This window comes from Polyodon spathula, chromosome 2 (assembly GCF_017654505.1).
Source record: "Polyodon spathula isolate WHYD16114869_AA chromosome 2, ASM1765450v1, whole genome shotgun sequence".
Lineage (NCBI taxonomy): Eukaryota > Metazoa > Chordata > Actinopteri > Acipenseriformes > Polyodontidae > Polyodon > Polyodon spathula.
The window spans coordinates 85,082,946-85,110,771 of NC_054535.1; the positions used below are offsets into that span (position 1 = coordinate 85,082,946).

A 27,826-nucleotide genomic window follows, 5' to 3' on the forward strand; every position below is an offset into this window, starting at 1 on the left:
ACTTTTAACATGTTAAGTATTTACTACATTAAGAATACAAAAAAAACCCTGAAACTGCAATAAAATATTTTAATGGTTTGTATTAAGGGACAGCAACATATACAGGTATACGGTACCATGGTAAGCCCACTCACCCAGTCTGCTCTGACTTCGAGGAGTGGATATTAGCTGGTATCATACTTAACCCTACACAAAGCTGAACTATCATTAAAGGGTTATACAACTATCCAGTGCATATTGCACAAAGGCCCATGCATTATCAAAAGCCAAAACTCATGTATATGAGCTACAGTGAATGAGAGTGTCTATACGAAGTGCCATCAGAATTCAGTTAGCAGTGCTGCAGACACCTTGTGTGAAATGCATCCTCCCGCATGTTAATAAACTATTAAAACAGAGTGCACGGTACAGTACCTGCTGGGACTCCTGTAAAAGCAGAATTAATTCCATTCTGACTGATCCAAGCCCTCCTCCATGAGACCCATGGAGACTGCAGTAGCTGAGAAAGATCCTAAAGAGAGGCTGGTTCTTAAGAAGCCACAGTCTCCTTTTTTGAAGATACTCCTTTTGCTGTACGGCTCTCTGTTGGTTAACGAGATCCTCTGCTGACTGTCCTGTGACAGTTTCGTCAACATTTCCAGCTATCCCTTCTTCAAGATACTCCAAATCAGGGTTGTAATCACAAGCCTTTTGCAAGGCCACAACCTCCCTCTCTAACCAGTGGTATAGTTGGTACCTAAGCTTACCACCTTCAACCTCATAGCCAGTTGATAACGTTCGGAGTTCTGTAGTTAGGATCTTAAGACATGCACTGAATTTCAACTGGGCAGCTATACTGTCTTCTGAAGGGGTTATAACGTCAATCTCACCAACTGTGCAAGAATCTGTGTAGGCAGAACTATTGTCCAGTTCCCCTTTGATGATTATGTTGTTGTTTTCAGTTTTGATGTCTTTCATGGACAAGCCAGATTCCTCGTCATCAGTCTCATGTTCCTTATCACTGTCCCAATTTAAATCCAAAGCTTCATCCTGAATAATCAAAGAAGACTGGCTCCAGTCCAAACTGAGAACAGATTCTGACTGGCCATTTGTCAAGCAATGAGAAACTGATCCAAAACCATTTACCACTGTCTGAGACCAATCACAATCAGAGTCTTTTTCCTCTTTTGTTTCTGGTGAGAGCAAAGAATCTTTGGTGCTCTCAGAGAGGCTGGAACTTTCTTTACTCAGCAGCGGCTTTGATTTCTTGACCACCTTTGGCATCTTAGACAAGACCTCTAGTGCTAGCATAGGGCATCCTGCTTTAAAGTGAGCATGTGCAGCTGTAAAGAACAACCTCCTCTCAACCAAGTTGATTGTATCTGCAAAGCTGTTTTCAACAGTTAGCCCCATCTTGGCGGAAGGCTTTTCTGAAGAAGCAAAATGGCGGCGTAGTAAAAGAGGGTGGGTCCGTAAGTAATTGTAAAAGTTGAACACCATGGGGTTACAAGAGGAGGACATGGCACCAACACCTAAAAACAATAAACATGAGGTGCTTTACTTATCCATTGTGGGTTAAACACATCAACCTTTTTGAAAAGGTTGAAAACATGAAACATGGCATAATATTGTGTATTTACCAACTTTTGCTGATATAAATACAAACACGCAGAGTATGTTTAGTAACATACATCCACCGACATGAATGTACATAATGGTGGACCAAGTATATGTCCACAGTAGCTTGGTAGCCCATCAGCATCTTGTGAAAAATAATATCCTAAGCAATCACAACTGCACTAGTATTTCTTTAGAGGCAAGCCAAACTCTTAAATGTGTGAAATTCCTATTTATCTCCAGTGAGGGGATAGTAAGAAAGTAAGTAAGTAAATAAATAAATAAAACAAGCAAAACCATGTTTGTTGTCTAGTTTACCAGTGGGTCCTGCATCATCTTCCTCTCTTACAGGTTGCTCCAGTAGAGTATCAAGAGCCTTGCTGTAATCCTCCAGTATCCAGTAAGCCATGCTGCGGAAAAAAGGGTCCTGGTGCATCTGGGAGAGGGTGAATCTTCTCTCATTAGAATCATATCCCAAGATCCGTTTCTGCAGTACATTCTTGTACGTGGAGGACACCTCAAATTCAGACTCATACAACCTTGATATCACCAGAGCCAGCTGAATATCATTCATTTTCTCAAGGCAAACCTGAATAATAAATTAAATGAAAAAGTTCACATACCGAATGTTGTTGCAGGTTGTGAACATTATTAGCTTCTTCTAGGCATCTGCTAAGATACGGCCAATGTTTATTGCAACGTAGTGTTTAAAGCAAAGCACTAGGAATCACCAAATTATATATATATATATATATATATATATATATATATATATATATATATATATATATATATAATTTCTGAAGTAAAAGCTAGCTGTCAAACTGAGAAACCCTGCTAAGACTTGCTATCTCATCTAGGGATAGAGGAAGGGAAAACATACATTCTAAATATTGGTAAATAAATCTATTAACCTATTTGCTAAATAATACTTGCAGTCCTGCTTGTTGTTACCAGTATAATGCACTGGTGAGACCGCACTTGAAATCCTGTGCCCAATTCTGGTGACCACAGCACCAAAGGGGCATTGTGGCCCTGGTGAGAGTCCAAAGAAGAGCAACCAGACTAAATCTCAGAATGTAATGGATTGAACTACAAAAAAAGCCTGAAAGAACAGCCTATTTAGCCAGGAACAATGAAGAGTCAGGGGGGACATGACTGAAGTATTTACAATCTTAAAAGGAGATGACAAAGTTAACCCAAAACCAGGACCAGAGGACACTTTTAAATAAATCAAAATACACAGGAAGGAGACACTTCTTCACACAATGGAGAGGGTATTGAATGGGCTACCTAGTCATGTTATTGAGGCAGAAACACACAGATCATTTAAAACACAACTTGACAAAGATCTGAGATCAATCAGCTACTTGGAACCAAATAATCTTAGACAGGGTGAATGGGCTTCTCTCATATGCACATTTTCTTATGTTTCTTATACTGTACATGTACCGACTACAAGTTATCCTGGTGGAGCCAGGGCCATGACAGGTGAAATTCCTCAGTTAACAAAATGAGGCAAAATGGTTTTGAACACTGCCTTACTTCTACACCAATATTACCATCTATACTATGGATTATTAATTTACCTCAACTGCATCTTTTAAGGAACCAGCCAGAAGGAAGAAAGCTGCAGAGTGCTCAAAGCGCTGCTTTCCCAACAGTGCAAAGGCATTCTTTAGTGCTGCCTTCCTCCACCTGTCTTCACTGAAGTTGTTGTTGAAAAATGGAGTCATCTTTGAGTCCCCCTGAGACCTGAATGTTAATGTTAAGATAGTGTAAATTAAAGCAGAACAGTAGTATACCTTTTCAAGTTAATCATTTCGCTTGCATTCCTGTACTGTCTTTGCACCAAAAATAAACATAGCTGACTACTTGGCAGGATTCACACACAGCTCAATGACACCTTCGGTAAGGTCGATCAAGATTAGTTTGAATCAGGGTCTATGAAACCAGCCTGTAGCTTCCCATGGTATAGTCATAAATTAGTACTTAAGTTATGCAAGAATAAAGGCTCCTGAGTGGCGCATCCAGTAAAAGCACTCGTCCAGGCTATTCCTTTGCCGACTGAGGATGGGAGCTCCCAGGAGGCGGCACACAATTGGCAGAGCTCAGCCTGGGGGGAGGGAGGGTAGGTTGCCCAGCTCACCGCGCACTGGTGACCAGTGTGATCTGGCTTGCCTGTTATCTGCCCAGGGCTGCACTGTTCTCTGACGCTGTAGCTCTGGTGGCTACATGGTGCGTCTGCAGTGTGTAAAAAAGTGGGTGGCTAAAGGCACACGCTTCGGAGGACAGCGTGTGTTCGTCTTCGCCCCTCCCAAGTAAGCGCCGGGGTGGTAGCAGTGAGCCGAGCTAAACAAAATAATTGGACACTACTAAATTGGGGAGAAATTAACAAAAAACTAACTGCCAACTACTAAATTAAAAGAAAATAAATAATTATGCAAGAATAAATAAAATGACTTTGAAAATAAACAGTTTAGCTATCACTGATATTTGAACACTCTAATCTGCTACCTGCCTGGAAACGTACCTGTATAGACCCCAAACCACAGCCTTCTTTTTCATAGCGAGATAATAAATAGCTGCATCCAAGGGATCATTATTTCTCTGGAATGCTGCTTTTGCTACCTGTTGGAAGAAACAGAATGACTAAATGAAGTGTCTGAGGGATCACATTTGCTATGAAATATATATTACCATTATACAGCATGTATTATTCAGGTCCAAAGAGAAGACAAACATAAATAATTTTTTTTTTTTTTTACTCTATGCATTACAGCACTCAGCAACTTAATTTGGATAGCAGTGATTATTGGGACAATACCACACAGTTTTGTTATTTTTCCTCAGTCATATGACTGATTCATTTGTTATGCAAATACCATACATTTATTCTGTACCATATGAAAGCTGCATCTCCTTGTTGCAAGCCAGATTCAGTCAAGCAAGAAAGACTTTGATATAACTTTGTTATATTTTGAATTAAGTCTATATATTACAGTGCACTACAATGTAACCCCCCCCACACACACACACAGCATACCTTTTCTATGCATCTTCGCAGTGTGTTGGTATTTCTTACCCACCAGCCTACTCCCATAGCTCTCAGCTCTGACCAAGTAGGGTTTCCCTTCTGCATTGCAGGCAGCATGTTGAGCAGCTCCTCCTCTGCCTCAGAATGAAAGGCCCAGGAAAAATGGCAAGTAGACAAGCCTGGAGATAAATATTTGAGCAAAAACAATAATCTTTAATGTGAAAGACATCATATTCATTTTACACAACGCAATATACAGAGCATGTCAACATCTAAAAACCACAACATATTGACTTCCCCATAGTATGGACATAATGTCCAGGTTACATGAAGTCAGGACATGTTGCAAAAATGTAAATTCTCTTGGTATAAATTACCTTGGTGAAGAAGCTGGGATCGATGGGCAGGGGGCAAAGATGTTAGAAGAAAGGTATGAAGCCGCATGGCTAAAATGAACTTTAGACCACATTCATCAAGAGTCTCACCACCTTCAAACCAACAAATACAAATACATATATTAATAAATGTTGTTTTAATATAATGATTGTCATAAATAATAATAATAATAATAATAATAATAAATAATAATAATAATAATAATAATAATAATCTGTTACCTGTACTTTTGTGTCTGCTTTCTCCAACATCAGTGCTAGTGGTTGCAATTGTATCAGCTAAAGCCATTAAAGACATCTGCTCCATTCGGGTAAGTCCAGGTAGACTAGAATGCAAGAGATGACTGGAGAGAACTTGAGCATGCTCTGGGCCAAAGTAGGTGGGGCTGTACTGGGAAAGATCAATGACCTTTGGTTTTGTATCTTCTTCATCATCAGTATCCAGGAGTCCAAGGTCATCAGTGCCCAGACTAGGAGTCTGGAACAGATCATCATAATCATGACCTTGGGCTTCACGGTTTTCCTTCTTCAAGATGGAGTTGGTGGACTTATCTACTGCCTTATGAGAAGTATCCTCATCTGCTGCTAGCAGTGCATAAAGAGGGAGGGGAGGAATAGAGTCAATCTCTGTGTAATCTAAGTTTTCTGTTTTGCTAAATGTTTTGGGGTCCCTGGCTGTACTGCCGCTGGCACTGATTGACAGAGACCGGAGGCGCCGTTCATGATTTGTGCTGTTGTCCTTTAGAGCCACTACTTCCCCTGCAATGCACTTGACCAAGTGAGAGAGGATGGCCTTGGCCCTACGAACCTTGCCCAAGTCCATCAGCTCCATCAGCTGAACAGGGTGGTACTGAGGTAAGGTGGGGAATAGGTCATGGGCTGCTTCAAAAAGGCCATTGTCTTCCATCTCAACAGGAAGATCGTACATGGTCTTCTTTCCACTTAGCTTTTGAGCAAGGCTTGTCATTGATCTCGTCAGAGTCTTCTTGGCAGGCTTTTGGTTTACTCCATTGGTATGACCTTGTCTTACTGAAGTTATTAATGACGTGGTGCTACCACAGTCAATTTCTGCAGTTGTTAGTTCCGATTTGGCAGGTGGTTGCCACTGAGAATAAACGTGCATTTCACAGTCCATACCAACCACAAGGATACCGTCTCGCACCCATGAAAGAGAAACAGGCAAGGGAAGAGATCCCTCAAATGAGGCAACAAGATCTACAGACCGAAGAAGTACAAATCTGGAGTAAGAATGGTCTTTTGCTCCCTCCCACACAGGCAAAGCTGAAGCTGCAGGCCCTTCTTTACTGCCTTTCTCTGGCATTTTTCCAGAGCGCTGTCCATACATCAGGAGTTTGGAGCCAATTCCCACTGTTAAGATGTGTGATCCATCTTCTCTTGAAACCCAGTCTAAGTTAATCAGATGCTTGGCACTGGACATCACATGGATGTCACTTGACAAATACACATCTTGTTTGTTATAAACTGTTAAATTACGATCAATGCTTATTCTGGGGTCCAACATTGTGTTTGGTTCATCAAGGCTAAGTGTCTGTTCAAGGATCCACTGTGACCCACCAGTAGATTCACATTCAAAAATACCCACGTGCATTGTAAAGTCTTTGCCGCAGTATTGAGAGGACGTCTGTTTGTATGCCACTGCTATGCGGCTTGTGTTGCAACAGCTGACCTCAATTGGTCTTCCCATCACAGTTACTGTACTATTGCTTAGAAAACCATCCTCAATCAACAGTGGCCACTCTTCCCAAATGTACGTATAGCTGCACTGTCCACTGTCCTCTGCTTTGGACAATAAGGACTCAGGGTCAACCCTGCACCTCCAGAAACGAACTTTTCCATCAGAACAAGAAGTGGCCAAAAGATAGGGAGCAAGGCCTGTTGGATGTATGGAACAGGAACTGAGGTGTCCTGAAAAAAAAAAAAAAAAAAAAAAAAAAGTTGACATTTAATGCAATCCAGTACAATAGACATATACTCTGTGCTTCACACACTGTACAAGTGTTTGCAACGTACTTGTGCAATCACTACACATCGACTTTTTGGTGCAATACAAACATATTCTAACCTGCTGAAGGTGTAGCTCGAATAATTTCCACTCCATCTGGCAGCTTCATTTGTTGGCTGTAAACTCTTTCTGAGATGAGAGTTAGCCTGCTGGCACTATGTAAGTTAGTCCTGCAGGCCTTGTACTTTTGAGAGAGGGGAGAGGAGGACTTTTCGGGAGAAAAGCTATTCTGGCCATCTTGTGGGGTCAGGAGAGATTCAGGCTCAGCTTTGTCATGCTGGTCATCTGAAAGGAAAAAATACCTGTCACTCTTTACAGATTTAAAACAAATACTCTTAAATCTTAGGGGTTTCACTACACAAAGTGGGCTGTTGTTCTGGATATTACCACATTGGCCTATAACTACAGTATCTGTTATGCTGATGCTAGCACCCCTCCACTTTTGCTGAAGAACGTCACAATGTAATTTGTTTGTCAATAATTCAATTATGGGACACCAGTAGCCAATGTGTTGATACACCATAAACTGCTGTTTTTTGATGAATGGAGCCTATTGTGTTTACTAGAACATACAAATTAAAAAGGCCTTTAAAAGAATATGGAAAATGTAACTTGCCTGCAGTGATCTGCACTGACTTCAGGTGCAGGTGCCACATGTGTAGTAAAGAGTGTCCACTCTGAGTGTATTCAATAACAACCAAGTAGAACTTTTGAGAGAATCCCTTCTGGGAACCTGTGAAGAGCACAAAGCAGGCAAAAATGATTAGAACTGGAACAGTAGTGCCATACAGCAAAAACAAAAAAAAAATACCGTATTACTTCAATTTGGCGCCGCCCTCAAATTAAAGACACCCTCGTATTGAAGCCGCTTTCATAGATCAGCTTTATAATTGAGGCCACCTTCGAATAAACACCGCTAACAATAAAGAAAAATTAAGGCATGTTTTTCTCTCACTACTAAAAAAACACACACAGAGTAAACAAATAAACACGCAACACTGACTATGTACATGTAATGCCCCCGAAGAGACAGAAGCCTCAATCTAACACATAAATTAAAAACTAAAGTACACACACATAGTAACCACATTTTATTTTATAGTAGTACAGTTCTGAAAAAAAATCCAAGATAAACTACATACAGAACAGCAGTCCTTCTGACGTTCTTATAGGTGGTTTTGTTTTTCGTTCAATTTTAATTCCCGTGTACACATAAAAACAATGTGCTTACTATCTATGAGAAGATTTAGTTTCAGTTTCTCTTGCAGAGAAATTACAAACAAGCAAGTTACAGTGAGAAAAAAAAAAACCAAGTAGGATATATTGTAGTTTTTACAGAAATCAAGCTGATATTCTGACATCATTTTTTGGAGCAGAAAAACATCTATGTCACACTCTTGGACTTAACTGCCACACCAGGATTGTCCCGTCCCTTAACAACCAATACACACTCCTGATTCGCTAGTACAGTACTCCCCTGACCTTCCAACTCCCACCTAACAGGCTCTTGGTAACTGTCACCGATAATTGTACTGTAGTCAAAGTAGGTTAGCCACACACGCTGCTACATACAGGTAGGCTACCGTATTACAGAAAATAAGCAACTGCGACACTTCTAAAATGTCATAAATCATGTAATAAAATATTGCAGCTTTTGAAAATCGTAGTATTATTAATAAAGGCCGCCCCTGTATAACGATGGCCGTCGTTTAAGGGCCGCAGTCATTTTGATCAATTTAAAACAAACACCGCAGCACCAAATTGAAATAATACGGTATATTAAGAATAATTAATAGTATTGTTCCCAACAGTCCAAATCATCAACCATCATTTTTGGTTCTAGCCATACACTGGAGTACACAAAGTGTACTAACTTTGGAAGATAATGCACTCTGTTTTGCATGTCATTCCTGTTATGAGTTTGTTGAATTACATGCTCCTATGGAAAACATGAACTGCTTCTTTAGACTATATTCCTTTGCATACTTGACATAGTAATGAGATGTAATGCACAACAGGTGGGCCTAAAGAAATTGTTTATCAAATGTAATGGTTTGGTACTGAAACGTTAAACAATACTGAACAAAATGAGATTTCAAATACCATGAACCGTACTTGCTTAAAGTAAGCTCCTCTGAATTGTGTAGTAAACGCAAGCTTTTTCATATTTTCTCATCTCTCTCCCTGCACAGCTTCAGGAAACATTAAATAGTATATTTTGTTTAATTTTGTGTTTTTCATTTTGCTATCAAGTTGGATAATATTTTTGTGAAATGTATACCAGTTTCAGATGACGTGCTTTCCTCAGTTTCTTGAATCCCATCTCCTTTCATCTTTTTACCCAAGATAAAGTCTTCTTCAAAGACATGGAGGAGCTGCGTTTCTCTCCCGTGCTGAAAAAAGCAAATTATAAAACACACTATGTCAGCACCTTTGTGAATAATATGAACATCAAAATAGCAGAAGATGAGCATGTATCTTGTACTGTGCATTTCAGACAGCTAAATTATGAAAGAAAACCTGCAGTCTTATCAGAATTACAAGACCCTAAAACAAGAGAGGTGGTTAACAGTATATTACTAGTACATTTTCCATCTAGATGATTATTAATACAGACAAACTATAATAAACACTAATGTCTTCCATCTTCCAGTTGTCTATTAAAAATGTACATGTACACACACACACACACATTTAAATGATTAGAGTTTAGCATAATATTGAAAAAGAATATTAACCAATATTTATACATACAAGATCGGTGATGGCATCTAGTTCTATTATGCATCCTGGCCTTGCAGTTGATTGTTGACTTACGATGTTAAAAACCTCACCAACGTATTTCTAAAATGAAAAGAAAAAAAGTATAAATACCCCATTCAACAGGCTCATTGAAATATAAAAACAAACAAAAATTCAGCTACTTGGTTAATGATAGATACAGCAAAAACAAAGATTACTTAAAATACTATGTACATTTTATATACCAAAATTAGTCACTTTAATCAATTTGTTATGTGGTGAATATTTCAAATAAAGATTTACTGACTACAGTATGACTAAAGAACACTTACAAAACACAATAAACCAAAATTATTGTACATTATAAAGAACAGTTCTTCAAAACAAACAAAAAATAGTTTAAAAGAATACCAAACAAAGCTTTTCTTACTGAAATGTCTGGGTTAGAGAGCTCACTTAAGAGCTTTTTGGCCTCAATGACAGCCTGGTATAACCTCAGTGAATGGCCATCACTTGCAACAAAACAGGCAGATGGGGAGTTACCATAAGCCCCTACAAAAACAACAAAATTGAATTAACAGTAAAACAGTAATTATTTATCCATGGTCCCCAAGATCCCCACAGTAGATGCAGCATTTCCATTTTCATCCCCTGCAAAGTGGATACAGCAGAGGCGGTCGAACACGTATCACATTTCATACATGTTCCCATATATCTGGAGAATTGCTTATCCAACTGTCATGAAATGTGGTTTTAATATTATCAGAGATTTTTTGAACACCAGATTCTATGGATATAGGATATAGGTCCTCTGTCTTCCAAACATCTGCATGCCACACCTACAGTTTCTCATATGTCTAAAGAACCACTAACTTTGCCAGCAGTGGCAGGGGGTGCATGTTACAATACAGGAATAGGCGTACTTGTTCCTGCTATACCTGCAAAGAAGCAAGCTTGGGTAACAAGGCAACGAATCCGGAAATATCTTCCCATTTTTCATAAACCAATAAGGTTTTGCCTGTGCATACTGTACTTAATATCTAGCAACGGACACACAAAATGAATTACTGAATATTAAAGTAAATTGAATTTATAGGCATTTCAATAAATTTGAAACACTTAATTTTAAATTTACAGTAAATAATTCTGATTGTTCCACGTGCAGTTGGACTCATGAAAACACTCCTAAAACCTAACATCACACGAATGGCGTATCCCTAGCATAGGAACTCTAACACCAAATTATGTAAAACAATGCATCTGTTGTCTATGATTAAATCATTCACTGTTTTTATAAACAATTCAGGACACTGAGCAGCTCACCTAAGCCAAAAGCTCTCATAAAACAGAAATGATCAACAATCAGCAAATTGATATGATCAGACTATGTAAATGCAGTATCATTATCTATACTTAAAGTAATGTTTATAGCCTTGATTGTTAATCCATTAAAAGCACAATTAGTTTACTTGGTGCTTAGAGCATCCTGGTCAAAATCAAAAGACACAATAGTAGAGAACAGAATACCAAACAATAAATATCACAGCTAGGCAGGGCGATTCAAAACAAATGAATATATATATATATATATATATATATATATATATATATATATATATATATATATATATATATATATATATATATATATATATATACACACACACACACACACACACACACACACACACACATACATATACACACACACATACATATACATATATATTAGTAATCACATTTAGTCAGAGATTTGCGATCTGTAAAACATTGACGTTTTGGCTACCAGTATCCTTTCCTGTTTTAGTAACACTCATGAAAATTCCAAAGCACAAAAGTTCTATTCAGACATTTTTTTTTGTCAAATATATAATACTACCATGTGACATTTAATTCATTTGTAAAATATCTGTGGACACTATCTACATTCCACATCAGTACTGTACCTCAAAACCATGTTTAACAAATAGGTTTTTGTTCCAGGGAACCTTCCTCATAGCATAGTAAAGCTTCTGGGATTCAAATTCAGTTTTAACAATATAACTGCTAAGAATGCAGCTTAACTCTTTTTTCAAAACCTATCCTCCCAATAGAACAGTTTGCAACACCAGCAGCAGTAAGTGACCACATTTGTTTTTCTGTGTGATGAAGCCATAACTGCAATCATTTAAAAAATATAGACAAACACTTACCTAAACAATTGCTAGGGATCAATGTAGGGAGCCAGGCCACATTGGAGAAGGCAGAAACGTGCAGTGAGTTTATCCTGGCTAGCTCTGAAACTCCTCCTGAGAATGACAGTGGTCCAACTGGATCCACTCTCCAAAGGATCAGCTCACTGTATATCGCATGAGGGTCCTGGAATGTTGCATCTACAGATACTTTGCTAAGCCTCTTTGAAAGTGGGTCACGGGGCATCGTATTGTCAAGACTCCTGTTATCATTCATACTGTCCACCTCTGGGGTCCTGAGTGCATTGTGATGAGATGTTGTTAGCAGCAAAGGTAACACCGAGTGGCAGGCCAAATCATTGAGGTGAAAACGATGACCACAGTATCTAGACTTGTGAGAAACACTCAGAACTGTAGAAAAGGCAGACTCCTCTGCAAAGCTGACAGCCCACTGGTTCAGAGATCCATCTGCATGCTTTGAGATCATGAGGACGTTGGGAGTGAAGATACTGAGTTTTAGACTGCTGGAAGATTTATTGTTGCCAGAAGATATCAACATTGAAGAGGAGCGGATCATGCCAGGGGGCTTCTGTTTGCCCTGCTGAATAGCAAGGTCCACGTTCTTGGTGCAGGCGTACATTACTATGCTTCTGCTTAAGGAATTGGCATCACCAGTTGGAAATGCTACTGGGATTCTAGAGACGAATGAGACCTTGAAACAAACGAAAGAGAAAAGCCATGAACACTTGACATAAATACCTCAATTGTTGACATTTGTGAAACTCAACATCTATAAAAGTAAGTAAACTGGGTTTGGGTCTATTTTTTTATATTTATAGTCTCAACTTTCTAGATCTACTGAAGAGAACCTATGGTCAAGTTGTCCAAAAAAAGTCTGCTAAATGACTGACTTTTTTTTTTTTTTTTTAAATCTGCTCTTCCATTTTAAGCAGGTATGATTTTTTAATTTATTAATTAATTAATTTAACACATTTTCAGTTGCTTCTTGTTATTGTCATGGATATAAATTAGGGTAAGGAAGTACAAGAGTTACACACTGTAAAACTGTAGGCAAGTTAAATGTTTATTTCCCATACTTATTCCAGAAACATTCTTTGTTGCATATTAAAAATACATTAAAAAAAAAAAAAAATCAACATTTGCTTGTTTTACACCAAAACAGTTATTTTTTAAGCCTTTGGTCACAGTACCTGAACTTGGCGAAACATGCCAGGCTGGTACTCATCAAGCCAGTCGACATGCCATACTAATAAAGAACCATCCATGGGATGAATACTGAACATCATGTCTGCATTCTTGTTCCATTCCGCAACCAGTATTTCAATCTCGTGATCAATAGCGGCAGCAGGTAAAGGCAAGGCGCCAGCATTCGAATAGTTGCTCTTCTCTGAAGATCCTTTCTTTTCATCCTTGTTGTAGATTGCTTCCAAAACAAAAGCCAGATAAACTCCAAAATACCATGGCATGACACTGAATTAGAAACAATCTGCTTGTCTTTTTACTCTCCTCCAAGTAGTAAGGGGCAGATTCATACAAAGCATTTTAACATTAGAGATATAACATTATTAATCCAATCTTTTTTTCTGAAAACCTGGCTCATAACACAACAAATGTAGATTTCCATCCAATTAAGTCAACATTTTTTGAGAAAATGCTGAGATGATCAAGAAAAAGTTCACAACCTGCCCCCCCCCCCCCTGCCCCGCCCATAAGTTGGGACAGCACTTTGCTGCGTGCAGTTACCATATATTTTTGGTATATATTTTTATTACAACATCTGTTCTCAAAGATAGTATAGTACGTGTCAATTAAAGGTAATCTACATCTGGTGGTGGATATTAAAAAAAGTGACTAAACGGGTTTAGAAAATACTGAATTTGATGTTGAACTTTTGTCACATATTGTACCTTCATCTGGCTGACAGGTCTCCTCTCCACTGGTCTCAGGAGGCTGCTGCTCAAGACTCTTTTGTAGCTGCTGTAAGAACACTTCCATGGACAAGGTGAAGTGTAACTCTTTGTTATTCAGCCAGTGCACTACAAAGGGCCCATTCTGGTCTTCATCATCATCATCATCATCGTCAAGGCTCATGGATGTTATGGAAGGAAGTAGCGGAATGTCTACACAAAACAAAACACACGCACAATGTAAGATGTAAATGCCCAACACACAAACACAAAGAAAATCTGAATGATCTGAAATCAAGCTATTTAAAAAGGGAAATACCATATACATTTTACATTACCTGTCTATTACCCCATTACTGAAATTCTCTGCTTAGGTTGTTATTTAGTAGGCCTATGAAATCATGTCTTTCTTTTCTGAAAAGACCTTTAAAAAGCTGACCTTCTAAAGATCTTCAGCTCTTAAACAGATGCAGAGTTCAAGTTACTTGTAAAATGGTATAGCTAACTTGAAATCTGTAACTGTTTAAGAGCTGAAAACAATTCAAAAGGTCTAATTAAGCAAATTAGCAGTTAAATTAATGGTCTAGTTATGTAATTGAGATCTCAGTTGAAACCAGCAGACACAGTGGGTCCCAGGACTGGGGTTGGGAATCACTGAGCTAAGCAGAGACAACCACTGAAAAAGAACAAAAAACAGTTACGAAATAAAATGTAGATGATACAAAATATACCTTTAAGGCACGGCTTCTCAAACTCGGTCCTGGGGACCCCCTGTGGCTATTGGTTTTCATTCCAACCGAGATCTCAATTACTTAACTAGACCCTTAATTTAACTGGTAATTTTCTTAACGAGACCTTTTCACTTGTTTTCAGCTCTTGCAGTTGCAGTTCAAGTTACTTATCAAATGTTATAGCTAGCTTGAAATCTAGTATGGTACTTAAATTTGCTAGCAAATGTGTTCCAAACTGCACTGAAAGGAACATTTTCTTAAATAATGTACACATCTGTTGAGGTGAGGTGGGACCACAAGGAACCTTTTTGTGTATCTTGAAGAATTTAGTGAACCAGTCAAGGTACAAGGCTAGATCCGCCCATTAATCACTAACTGATTGATTGTGTTCACTGTTAAATAAAACCAAAATGTTGTGTGTGTTTTGTGTGATGGGGAGGGAGCAAGTAGATTTTTCTAGCATTTTGTCCCTTAGACTACAATTAAAAAAAAAAAAAAAAAAATTACACACCCCTGATATACTGAAATCAGTCAGCACCATTAAGTTAATAATATTTAGATTGGTCATTTGTAATAGCTGATTTATAGAATATTGTGGCAGTATATAGATGTATGATGATTTATTTCTAGATATTATTTTGCACGCATTAACAAAATTGTGCAGATTTATAATAATATAATAATAATAACAATAAAGTGCAGATTATTCTCAAATCACTTTTAAACTCTCTGCACTGTGAAACTGTAAACAGCAACAAAACAGTTTATGCATGCACCCTGTTTATTTTAATCTAAGACGCAATCTTGAAATTATCTTTTTCATATTCATGGGTCTGAGCAACAGTTTTTCATTAATAACATGATGTACCGTATTGTGTTTCAGCAATTAGTGAAAACGGCTTGTCTTGGTTTGAGTGTCCATAAACAGAATGAAATTATCCTGTTCCTTGAATATCTGTGAGAGAGGAGCTCAATGTTTAAAAACTGTCTAGTTGTTTTTAAGCACAGCAGTAGAATGCTGCACAGGAACACAGTACAACAGTGGTTCCTACTCATACATGGTTACTACTGGTGGAATAAGTGTGTGTCATGGTGTTGCTATGTAATTACATCAGGTAACTTGATTTTATTATTTCCAGGTAATTACACTACAGTGATCAGGAATTACATGGCTATCGCCCCATAATCTGATGTGATACCTAAAAATCTTATTGATAGCAATTCACATAACCATTTACTGTGTGTGTGTCATATATTATATATATATATATATATATATATATATATATATATATATATATATATATATATATATATATATATATATATATATATATATATATATATATATATATATATATATATATATATATATATATATATATATATATATATATATATATATATATATATATATATATATATATATAAACACACACACAAACACACCCTGGTGGATCCAAGTGTTCTTTCTGAACTACTAAAATCACAACTGGAATCCTGTTCTCTCCAGTAATAAATAGATGTCTCGTCATTGGGAAGCCATTCCTTTATGTACTGGAAATCCATATCCAAGATTACGGATGCCAATGGTGTGTTACTTAAAAGTTGAAAGTAATTTATTTCCCTTTGTTTTAACAGACAGCTTTTCTATGAGGTGCTTCGGTAAGATAAGACACTATATAATCCTAAAATGCCAAATGAAATTGATAACAGTTTGTCACAATGAGGATCAGGGCTAAATACAGCTACAAAAAAAACAGTTAAAGAAAAAAGTGTTTGGATCAGCCACATTTCTGGACTTTGAGACTACTTGTCTTGATACGAAATGTTTTACTAGCACAGACAAAGAGTACTTTCTTTGACAAATAAATACTTTCAAAATGAGAAATACAAATGCCTTTTTTTTTTTTTTTTTTTTTACCTGTTGCAGGGTTGATGCTAGCAGCTATGTGAAAGTGACAAAGTGCGTTTGCATGTACGCTTGAGTTCTTCCTATGGGCCTCATGGGTGTCCTGTTGGTGAGGCAGATAGCCTGTGTGAGCAGCCATGGCAGGAGATCTCCTCCCTCTCCTGAACTGCTTAAGGTTGAGCTACAAGGCAAATCATTCGTATAAAACATAATTTGCAAGAATTATGTGCCAGGAATATTTTTCCCAAAAATTAGTAATATAAAAATAAAAAAATAAATAGATGCTTCTAAATATTCTGCTTTTTTTACCGATATAGTTCAGACAATGACGAAACAAATGTTACAGGAAGTTATATACAAAAAAAAGAATAGTCTTATGTATATTTAAGTGGGTATCTAACATTTTAATTCCATAAATCGTTCCTGTTGTGCAATTGTTACATACATCTCCAGTGTGCAGAAATATATGTTAGAGCAAACATGTATTTGCCTTTTAAAACAACATGAAGTTTGCAAGCCATGATTTCAGATAGTGTTCCACCTCTTCAAAAGCTTCTTTCTTGCTGGTGACATGACGCTAAGAAGTGCAAAAGTAACAGACTTCCTGGCATGGGAAGATATCAAATGAAATACAGTTGGGGCCGCCTAATTGGGATAGTGATAATTGGGATGTCTGCTGGGATACAACTCTGTGAGAATGACAATGCTATTTATGTCATTTAACTGGGACATCACATTGTTTAATTGGGATGCAGTATTTTCAAATGAACAAAAATTGCTTTTCAGAGCAAGACAGGCAGTGTAGTACAGTGCAGAGAGTATGTGATTATGCTGTGAAATGTGTAAATTGCATAAATAACGTTGAATTCTTGAAGGAGGAGGAGCAACATTGCAGGTGCCTCACCTTGTGATAAAATGCGATTCGATTATTTTTTCATTTCATGTAGAAATAAAAAAACAGCGATTAATTTTGTTTAGGAATAATAAAAAAAATAAAAAAAATAAATAAAAAATTGCCTTGAATTTAAATCATGTATTTAACATTTAAATCATAACGTGATGTGATTTCATTATTTTCTTGTCTCAACTGCCTCTTGTTTAACTGGGACAGCTGCTTATCAAGGATATTTTTCATTCTCCCGAGTCGTCCCGATAAAGCAGCACCGACTGTACAAATAAATTGCACGACATGCATTTCTTTCAAAACCGCACCATTGAGACGTATGCACCTGATGGAAGTGCAGAACAGGACAGATTGGTGGAACTTTTTGGTTTGCTACCATCACTTTTTGTGCTCAGATCTTTTCTGCAAGTCATGTACTTACCTCCAAAGCATTATGTACACGCTGTTTGTCGGGGGCATGCCTTTTCAGACCACTTCTTGATGTAACGGGGTCATTACTTTGGTTGTGGCCATGTCCAGACAATAAGCTGTCACTGGGCAACAATGTCTCTGCCCAAAGCCTACAGACACTATCTTTGCAGCAGGTGACTAGGACATTGCATACAGAGCCCCTGGAGGAAAGGAGAATGTGATTAAAACCCTTATGAAACAGGTAAGATTTATATAATGATGGTGATGTACATTTTAAGACAATTCCAAAATGACTAATCATTTCCCAGTTCAAAGTACTACAGCACATAAGGCCCAAAGCCCATAAGGCAAAAGTTAATATTTAATTCTTCTCATTTTATCACAAGTAATTTAAGCCTTATATAAAAATGTCTGAACTAATTTAAGCCTTATATACAAAAAATTCACAATGTCAAGTGTCAAATAGTCAATCAATGTTAACGTCTGAGCAATACTTGTATTGGGTGTGCAGAGCTATAATCTCAAGTTAAACATGTTAATACAGTAGAACCTGTCCTTTTTATTAACCAATGGACCGCAGGATGTGCTTGCAAATACAAAACGTACAGTGTATATTTAGATAAGAAAGTTGAGAAATAAATCTATAAAAACTGGAGAACGTGTAATCGAATTGGTCAAGGAATATGGCTTAAGGCAATCAACAGAATCAGAACTCAAGCAAGACAAAGATCAAAACTCAGAATTAACGGTACACTGCTGTATTACAGTAAACCTACGGTATCACAGTAGCCTATAATAAGAACTCTGTCTAAGTGATATCTGTATACATGCAAACATGTATCATACTGCACTGGAACCAGTTCATTTTGAAATTATACAGTAGGTTTCATAAAACCATATTACATCTGTTTTACTGACCGTGGCATATATTTACTTGTTTTCCTCCATGAAAACCCTGTAACTGTGCGTGGATGGGCCAGGTACACAAAGGAGTAGTTCACTTCTCCCTGTGCTGCCTTCTCTGGAGGGCTATTAAGTGATGTCACTCCAGACTGCCAGCTGCTGGTATGGTACCACACCTTCACCAGGCAGTCATCCTGAAAACAAACATATTACCCTGAGTAACTTTCTCTGGTGCCATATCAAATCACAACTTTCCTGAGGGTGGAGGGTAAATGTAAACATCTTTATTTATATATATATATATATACACACACACACACACACACACACACACATATATATATATACATACACATACATACATACATACATACATACATACATACATACATACACATACACACACACACACACACACACAGTACTGTTTAAAAGTTTTAGTCAGGTGTGAAAAAATGCTGTAAAGTAAGAATGCTTTCAAAAATAGACATGTTAATGGATTATATTTATCAATTAACTAAATGCAAAGTAAGTGAACAGAAGAAAAATCTAAATCAAATCCATATTTGGTGTGACCACCCTTTGCCTTCAAAACAGCATCAATTCTTCTAGGTACACTTGCACAAAGTCAGGGATTTTGTAGGCATATAGTCAGGTGTATGATTAAACAATTATACCAAACAGGTGCTAATGATCATCAATTCAATATGTAGGTTGAAACACAATCATTAACTGAAACAGAAACAGCTGTGTAGGAGGAATAAAACTGGTTGAGGAACAGCCAAACTTAGCTAACAAGGTGAGGTTGCTGAAGACAATTTACTGTCAAAAGTCATACACCATGGCAAGACTAAGCACAGCAACAAAACACAAGGTAGTTATACTGCATCAGCAAGGTCTCTCCCAGGCAGAAATTTCAAGGCAGACAGGGGTTTCCAGATGTGCTGTCCAAGCTCTTTTGAAGAAGCACAAAGAAACAGGCATCGCTGAGGACCGTAGACGCAGTGGTCGGCCAAGGAAACTTACTGCAGCAGATGAGACACATCATGCTTACTTCCATTCGCAATCGGAAGATGACCAGCAATGCCATCAGCTCAGAACTGTCAGAAAACAGTGGGACCCTGGTACACCCATCTACTGTCCGGAGAAGTCTGGTCAGAAGTGGCCTTCATGGAAGACTTGCGGCCAAAAAGCCATACCTCCGATGTGGAAACAAGGCCAAGCGACTTAACTATGCACAAAAACACGGGAACTGGGGTGCAGAAAAATGGCAGCAGGTGCTCTGGACTGATGAGTCAAAATTTGAAATATTTGGCTGTAGCAGAAGGCAGTTTGTTCACCGAAGGGCTGGAGAGCGGTACACGAATGAGTGTCTGCAGGCAACAGTGAAGCATGGTGGAGGTTCCTTGCAAGTTTGGGGCTGCATTTCTGCAAATGGAGTTGGGGATTTGGTCAGAATTAATGGTCTCCTCAGTGCTGAGAAGTACAGGTAGATACTTATCCATCATGCAATACCATCAGGGAGGCATCTGATTGGCCCCAAATTTATTCTGCAGCATGACAACGACCCCAAACATACAGCGAAAGTCATTAAGAACTATCTTCAGCATAAAGAAGAACAAGGAGTCCTAGAAGTGATGGTATGGCCCCTACAGAGCCCTGATCTCAACATCATCAAGTCTGTCTGGGACTACATGAAGAAAGAGAAGCAACTGAGGCTGCCTAAATCCACAGAAGAACTGTGGTTAGTTCTCCAAGATGTTTGGGCCGACCTACCTGCCGAGTTCCTTCAAAAACTGTGTGCAAGTGTACCTTGAAGAATTGATGCTGTTTTGAGGGCGGTGGTCACACCAAATATGAATTTGATGTAGATTTTTCTTCTGTTCACTCACTTTGCATTTTGTTAATTGATAAATATAATCTATTAACATGTCTATTTTTGAAAGCATTCTTACTTTACAGCATTTTTTCACGCCTGCCTAAAACTTTTGCACAGTACTGTATATTACAGCAAACAATTAGTACTACTTATTCCATATTTGAAAGGATCTAAAATGATGTAGAATTCCTCACATAGGGTGAATAAAACCTCCCTAAGTAAATGAGCTGATCCTAGAAGTTTCCTGTAGCAGTAATGAATCATTGAGAAACGTCAACAGTCAAAACCATGTCCCATAATGAGTGCACTTATTTCAAAACTGCCTATATAATGAGATACTGGTGTTTTTGTGAACAGGAAAGTAGTACTGTGTTGTACAAATGACAAATGACTAAAATACATGCCACTGCTTTTTACAAATTACTCAAACTGTGTTGAGGCTTTCCTTGTAACAAATCCTTACTGTCAACCCAATTCATATCATTGCACTTTGTTGGTTTCACCTTTAATTTGGTTACTTTTTAAACGTATTTTAAGTCACAATATAGTGTTTCTAATAATTACCCTATAACCATCAAAATGGTAATATTAACCCTGAAGTAATGAATCTTGCTTTTTAGAAATACGAAAGGAACTTCGTGTTTAATGTTAGCGTAGTTTTTTACAGCAAGGGTATTCTCAAACAGCTGCTTGAATACTATAACAAGGGCATAACACAGTGCATGGTAAGTAGTTTTATACAGAACTGTAATCTCACAAGAGATATGGAACATGACAGTCCAGACACAGCAAAAAACAATAATAAAAAAGCCGCCCGCATTATCATTAAGGTGAACTACACCACTGCTAACCATAAAATCGCCCATCAGCCAATACTTTCTTCAGTTTTGGAATCCACAGTAACAACTGACCTGCTCCCTTGTAATATTTATAGTTAAGGATAAACATGCTCATTAACATTTACACGTGAAATGCGGGTTTCCATGCGAAACTGTGCTTGGATTTTCCTGTGTATTTCATCATTTATACAAGTAAATGAGATTTACCCTCTCTCTCTCTTTGGCCGTTTTTTTTTTTCAGTCACAAACCTGATTTACAAGAGTAATTCTCCCAAACATGCACGTGCATCATCATTTCACGTGTAAATTGACCCACATGGAAACCCCATGCATGTTGTCAAAAGCTATTTTTAAACATTTCAATCTGCTGAAGGCAACAGCAGTCAATAAATGGAAGAGAATTAAGAAACACTATAAATATGAAAGTCATTCACTTCCACAGGTCACAAGGCAATCAAGTCAGCAGATGTAAGCTTTGTCATCAATAAAAGGTTTTCTGGAGTCTCATGATAAATCAGTCTTCATTATGAAGCTGCAATTGGTCTCAGCCGACTTGATTTATTTCTGGGATTTGTATTAAGTGTAAAGTACACACACAATTAATCCTGACTGTAGGGGTGTTATATCTAAAATGTATAACATTATATTGTCTCACATTTCCCTTCACTGCCTACACTGAAAACCGTGTGGGAACAGGATTTACGATTCAACCTCACAGTTGACATTTGGGAATCCATTCTTGCCCATGTATATTCATCTTCAGTCTGCACTTGACATGAGTGTATTCAATTTAAATTTTTACATCGCCTCTACTTGTCAAAGGTCAAACTAGCCAGACTATACTCTGAACTGGATCCAACCTGTGACAGATGCAAACTAGCTCCTGCTTCTCTAATCCATCTGTTCTGGTCTTGTCCCAGCTTGGCTCCATTCTGGACCTCTGTCTTTGTGACCCTCTCTCAAACCTTACACGTGCCCATTGACCATACCCCACTCATTGCACTTTTCGGTGTGGTACCTAACAATGTTCCCCTATCTAGGCTACAGTCGGACACTGTGGCCTTTGCAATCCTTCCGGCTAGATGCCTGACTTTGGATCAGGGATCTTATACATTCCCTTAAATTGGAAAAAATCAAGTTCACACTAAGGGGTTGTACTGGAAAATTTTATAAAGCATGGCAACTCTTTCCTTCCCATGTTGACGAACTTATGACTGTCCTCTCTTCTGTAATTTTCCTTTAAAGGAACCAAGTGTGAAATTCTATCTCTCTCTCTCTCTCTCTCTCTCTCTATTTGTAATAAAAAAATAAAAACAAAAGTTTTTTAAAAAGCACACTATCAAAAACAATTACCAAAAAAAACAAACAAAAAAAAACAAAACACAATACCATTTTAAAATTCTGAATAATTCATTATCAAGCTCCTTTCCATCCAAGACAACAGTCAAAGTTATTTGAATTGCCCTCTGTAAATTTGCTTTCTACAAAAAATGCAATTGACAGTCTTTTGGCCAAGAAAGCTTTCAAGGCTGTACATTTTCACCTCTCTTCACAGGTTTAGATTTCCATTCTGCATTAGCTTCAGCAGTCTTACTGTGCTCAGAACAAATGGATTTACAACAAAGTCCCATCAGGGCAGAGGCTACTATAAATCTGCAGGGAATATATTGCCCGTAGTTCCGAATTTGTTTAATTTAATACTTCAGATGACATCAAGTTCCCCTCTTTCAAATCACACAGCAACTTCTGCTTTCAAGACTGTTTACAGTGTGCTAACTGTGGGGCAGGGGCTGCAATAATTGCTGCAATTTATACTTTTACAAAAATGAATACCATTGGGGCTATTGTGCAATTCTTGAGGAGGAACACTGCAGTTATATTAGCTTACCTTTCCAGCTGTAGCAAAATAATCACCATCTGGAGAAAATTTCATTAAATGGACTGAAGATGCAGTTCTAAAAAAAAAAAAAAATAGTACAAAAAAGCATTAACAAAACGTTCAAATTGTTCCAGTTACGTCTTTTTTTAATTAGGGTACACACAATTCCACCACTCAAACAGCAGGACAAAGTAGCAATGACTTTCATAAGGTATCATGTATTGACTTAAAACTGAAACTGCAAATATATCACACAAAATTTCAATGGATAACCATATGTTAGGGGATAAAATTGTAACATACACGTAAAATGATTAATAATGGAAAGACATAGAGAAGAACAATCTAGAACAAACAGAGTATATAACAGTGGTGTACTTATGTAAATGTAAGCATTAATTGTACAGCTGTGCAAAACAATGACTCCATTAAATTGTGATATTATGACATGCATGTCCCAGATGAAACAGGATAATACACCTGCAAAAGCCGAGTTCTAATACTATGTGCAATGAATTTCAATAAACTGACTGAAAATGACATGAGAATCCCAATATACAACTGAATCACTTAGCTAAAAAGAATGCCATGTTTTAACAGGCAAAGATGTATCTCCATTTGTCTCAGAGAGCTGAGATTAAAGGTGGATTGTCCCTCATTGATGCAGTTTTGAGAAAATAAAATAGACTTTTATTGGAAGAATAAATTTTATTGCTACAAACACTAGGTAAAATGGCAAGTTTACCTAGTGCTTGTGAAGGGATCATCATTTTGTGTCCTATTACTTCACCCCAAGCTTCACTTTGTCTGCCAAAAGGCCCTTGACAACATGAGCATAATTGCAAAACTTTGCACAACAAACTATGTATAAACCCTAAAATGTTGAGACCTGCACACCCATAACAATCAAGTATTGCTTACTGATTCAATGGATTCTGAAGAGATATTTTAGTTAAAGCAATGTTTAAACAAATGAAAAAAAAAAAAAGACCTTCCACCTTATACTGCTCCAAGAAGTCTTGATAAAGAGATGATACTGTAGCCAAGTTCTAAAAATGAACTGGGGAAAACTAATATGCTTACATATTACGGACAGCAGATAGAAAATTTTGCAGAAACAGTCAATCTTTTGGTCATCTGCCAATTTTATTTAAGTAAATGTATGCAAATATTTCCTGTACTATAAACTATTTAACTGTTCAAAGACAAATTTGTTTTCTTACTTCTATTGCTGGCTTTTCAATTACTTTAATTATATCCCTCTTGCTCTCTAATCTCCAGCTCCTCTGGCTGGCACATTCTGGTACATTCCTGAATGCTCACAAATTCACCAGTTGATCTATGCATCAGACCCGACTTCAGAACTCATGTGACAGTAAGAAAAGTTATTTTTCATTTAGGATGGTTCCATAAACCCAAAGTATGTATTCCTTTATAAATGAACCTGTTGTCTGTTATACTGCTGTGCTACACAATCAGAAGAACAATTCATATTTTATCATATATGGTACCAGATTCTGCCAAGTCAACGCCCAGTGGGCTTAAAGTTGCCGTTAAGACCAACGTATATGATGGGTGTAGATTAGGTTTAGGTATATGGATTACGTTTACAATTAGGCTAAATTCAAAATGGTCACACAGTGCAGTTAACATATTTAACGACTGGTGAAGTACAATTAAATTGTTTTGTATTTTCAAGTATTTTCACAAATGTAAATGTGCTGCAACTCACACACGTTCGGTACCCCCTTTAAAATAGGACCCAGGACACAGAAATGCACTCATGCGCACTTTTTAATAACACAGAATAAAAATAAACAAACACAAACAAAACCTAACTCCGTTTTGGAGCTCTGTCTATACATTTAACAGGTCCCTGATTAACAAACAGGACAGCTAAGCCGTTTACCTGTCACAAACCACACAGTTTAACACAGTGCTTACTTTACTTCTGACTGCTCTGAAACAAAGCACACCTTCTGCTTCCTACTAGTCAACAGCCTAGAGTAGACTGGTTGCTGACTACTTAAACCCTGCACCTGGTCCTAATTTGCAATAATCCCCAGGTACGAGTGACAATTAAACAATAAAATCATTAACAAAAATGTGCATTTGCACCTGTTTTTTTGCAGGGAAACTATTAACCCCTTCCCTGCCGTATTACACAAAACAAACACTAAACTTTGAGGCTGCAGTGTAAAAGCACATCATGAAAAAACACATTTGTAGGTGAAAAACACTAGAAAAAAGTGACTACATTTAAATAATATAAACACGTGAAATTTCCGGTCCACTAAAATAAATGGCTTACATAATCTCTATAAGTAAGAAACTGGAGTGTCCAATGTGAAAACACAACATGAAATAATAAATTAACTAGCATTCAAAGTTGCACTAGAGCATTACAATGTTCTCAATACAAAAAAAATACCTGTTACAGGCTCTTGCAGTGTCTAAAAAAATAAATAATCCAAAATATGGATTGTATATCGTAACAGGAAAGCGTAATCAATTAGACTGCGGAGTCTGTATCATTGGATTAGAAACTGCAAAACTCCACGTCTTCATCCTCTGAACCTTTATCATTGAAGATGCAAGCAATTGTCTGAATCATTAATACAACGAGCAACTACTTCTAGGCAGTTTTTCTATTCACGTAAGCCGCGACATTTCCCCTCAGGAATTAGTTGCGCACAGTTTTGAAAATGTTACATTCAGTTAAAAGTTGGGGAATCCGGTAATATATAAAAATAACCTATGAAATAAATATTAAGAAATCGAGGTCTGCTCAAAAAGGATAATACAGCAGTGTACAAAATGCAGGTTGGCAGAGAAATGCGGCAATAAGGATGTTTCAAGTAAAATAAAAACTGCTAATGTGAATCAATAAAAAAATACTAAACTTTCTTACTTGGAAAGCCAGATGCATTTCCAGTCGCCAAGGCCATTGTTGATGGTCATTTCCTGTTTTTCGTCTTCTTCGATACATGATCCTAAGCCAACATTGGACCAGAGCTGTAAACTACTGGACCCTGTCAGGAGATGTGTTCCTAAAAAAGAAAGAAGAAAAACATGGACACATATATTATATATGATAAAAACCAAATGTTTACTACTGTACCTCTAATACGATTAAAATTGAATTTATATTTTTTAAATTTTTCTCGATTGTTTATCCCATCAATGTTGTTGTCTTTTCTATTAACTATTTTCAGCAAGGAGTACACTAAAAAAAAATTACACAGATGTATATAGAGAAAACTTGTTAACATGATATTTTTTTTTCATTGCAATTTCTGCAGCAATTTTAGGGTGCTTTTTATGCTTGCTTAGTCATTTAAAAAAAAAAAAAAAAAAAAAAAAAAAAAACCTGCTGGGTTCGCAGTGCAGCTCTTTCAACAAAAAGTTGTACAATAAGCCTGAGCTTGGGGGTAGAACATTATTTAAGATGCAAGCCTTTTTAACAGATTACAGTATATGGCTCTGAAACAAAAAAGACAGTAAGTTTTTATTTTTTATAAGACAAAGCCAAAAGCTCTGCACATCTCAGGGTTGTTGTGAAACCCTCTATATACTGTATCAACGAGCAAGTTACCATTCTGAAATAGGGTTTATAAATGAGATATAGAAAAAAGGACAGATAACAAGCTATTAGGACTTTTGATATCTGAAAAATTACTATGTAATAGCTATTACAAAAAAAAAAAAAAAAAAATAATAAAATATTTGTATGTAGAACAGACAGCATATATTGTCTGGTGACATTGCCACCATTTGAATGATCAAGTTTTCTGCAACAGCAGTCTCTTACCTGTTGGGTCCCATGCTAGATTATGCACTATAGACTCCAATACAAATTGACCACTCCTCTGCCATTGACAGTTTAATTTCTAAAATAAAAAATATATGTTATCATAAATAATATGGTCAAACTGATAAAGGCAACAAAATAACAGAAATACAATTACATAATTATTAGTACTATTATTTTGTGAGTCTGTACACAGTTTACACAAAATAGAACTAGGCTCAATGGATAGTGAACAATTTATATTAAACAATTTAAATAAGTTTATAATTTGTTTTGCTTTAAATACACATTTTGAAACCATTTGAACCACGTTTGTATACATATGAATTCATGCAAAACACTTACTGATGAATCTGTATTCTTCTGATTTAAGAGTTGCACAGGCTCAAAGATGCAAACCACGTTCCCATATGATGCTGCAATCTACCAAGAGAGTGAAAAGTAAAAAAAAAAAAAAAAACATGTTTAAAAAAGGAGAATAGATATCACCTTACTTTATGGCACTACAGAATGTTAGAATCAATATGTAGAACAACTAGCTTTCACCTTGGAACAGCATGAAATGGTTATACATTGTAAAAAATATATCAATTACAGTACTACTATTGTTATTCAGATAGTTTACAAATACAGTGTTAAATGTGCACATTTTTGAAGGATGTACA

General features: G+C 37.0%; 1 protein-coding gene across 13 annotated transcripts in view; it reads right to left on the bottom strand.

Moving 5' to 3' along the window:
- The window catches only part of LOC121302643 (dmX-like protein 1), a 69,943-nt gene that overhangs the window by 23,578 nt on the left and 18,539 nt on the right, over positions 1-27,826 (bottom strand). For all 13 annotated transcript variants that reach the window (XM_041232688.1, XM_041232669.1, XM_041232679.1 and 10 more), the window contains 22 exons: positions 27,507-27,584; positions 27,162-27,240; positions 26,262-26,400; positions 23,360-23,426; positions 18,769-18,947; positions 17,861-18,050; positions 16,548-16,716; positions 13,893-14,105; positions 13,176-13,408; positions 11,986-12,676; positions 10,224-10,345; positions 9,806-9,895; positions 9,333-9,444; positions 7,668-7,784; positions 7,112-7,336; positions 5,251-6,954; positions 5,011-5,121; positions 4,643-4,812; positions 4,130-4,227; positions 3,186-3,351; positions 1,915-2,185; positions 415-1,511 (listed from right to left, as the gene is read on the bottom strand). In XM_041232688.1, coding sequence (XP_041088622.1) covers positions 415-1,511; positions 1,915-2,185; positions 3,186-3,351; positions 4,130-4,227; positions 4,643-4,812; positions 5,011-5,121; positions 5,251-6,954; positions 7,112-7,336; positions 7,668-7,784; positions 9,333-9,444; positions 9,806-9,895; positions 10,224-10,345; positions 11,986-12,676; positions 13,176-13,408; positions 13,893-14,105; positions 16,548-16,716; positions 17,861-18,050; positions 18,769-18,947; positions 23,360-23,426; positions 26,262-26,400; positions 27,162-27,240; positions 27,507-27,584 — 6,321 coding nt within the window. The remainder of the gene's footprint in view (positions 1-414; positions 1,512-1,914; positions 2,186-3,185; positions 3,352-4,129; positions 4,228-4,642; positions 4,813-5,010; positions 5,122-5,250; positions 6,955-7,111; positions 7,337-7,667; positions 7,785-9,332; positions 9,445-9,805; positions 9,896-10,223; positions 10,346-11,985; positions 12,677-13,175; positions 13,409-13,892; positions 14,106-16,547; positions 16,717-17,860; positions 18,051-18,768; positions 18,948-23,359; positions 23,427-26,261; positions 26,401-27,161; positions 27,241-27,506; positions 27,585-27,826) is intronic.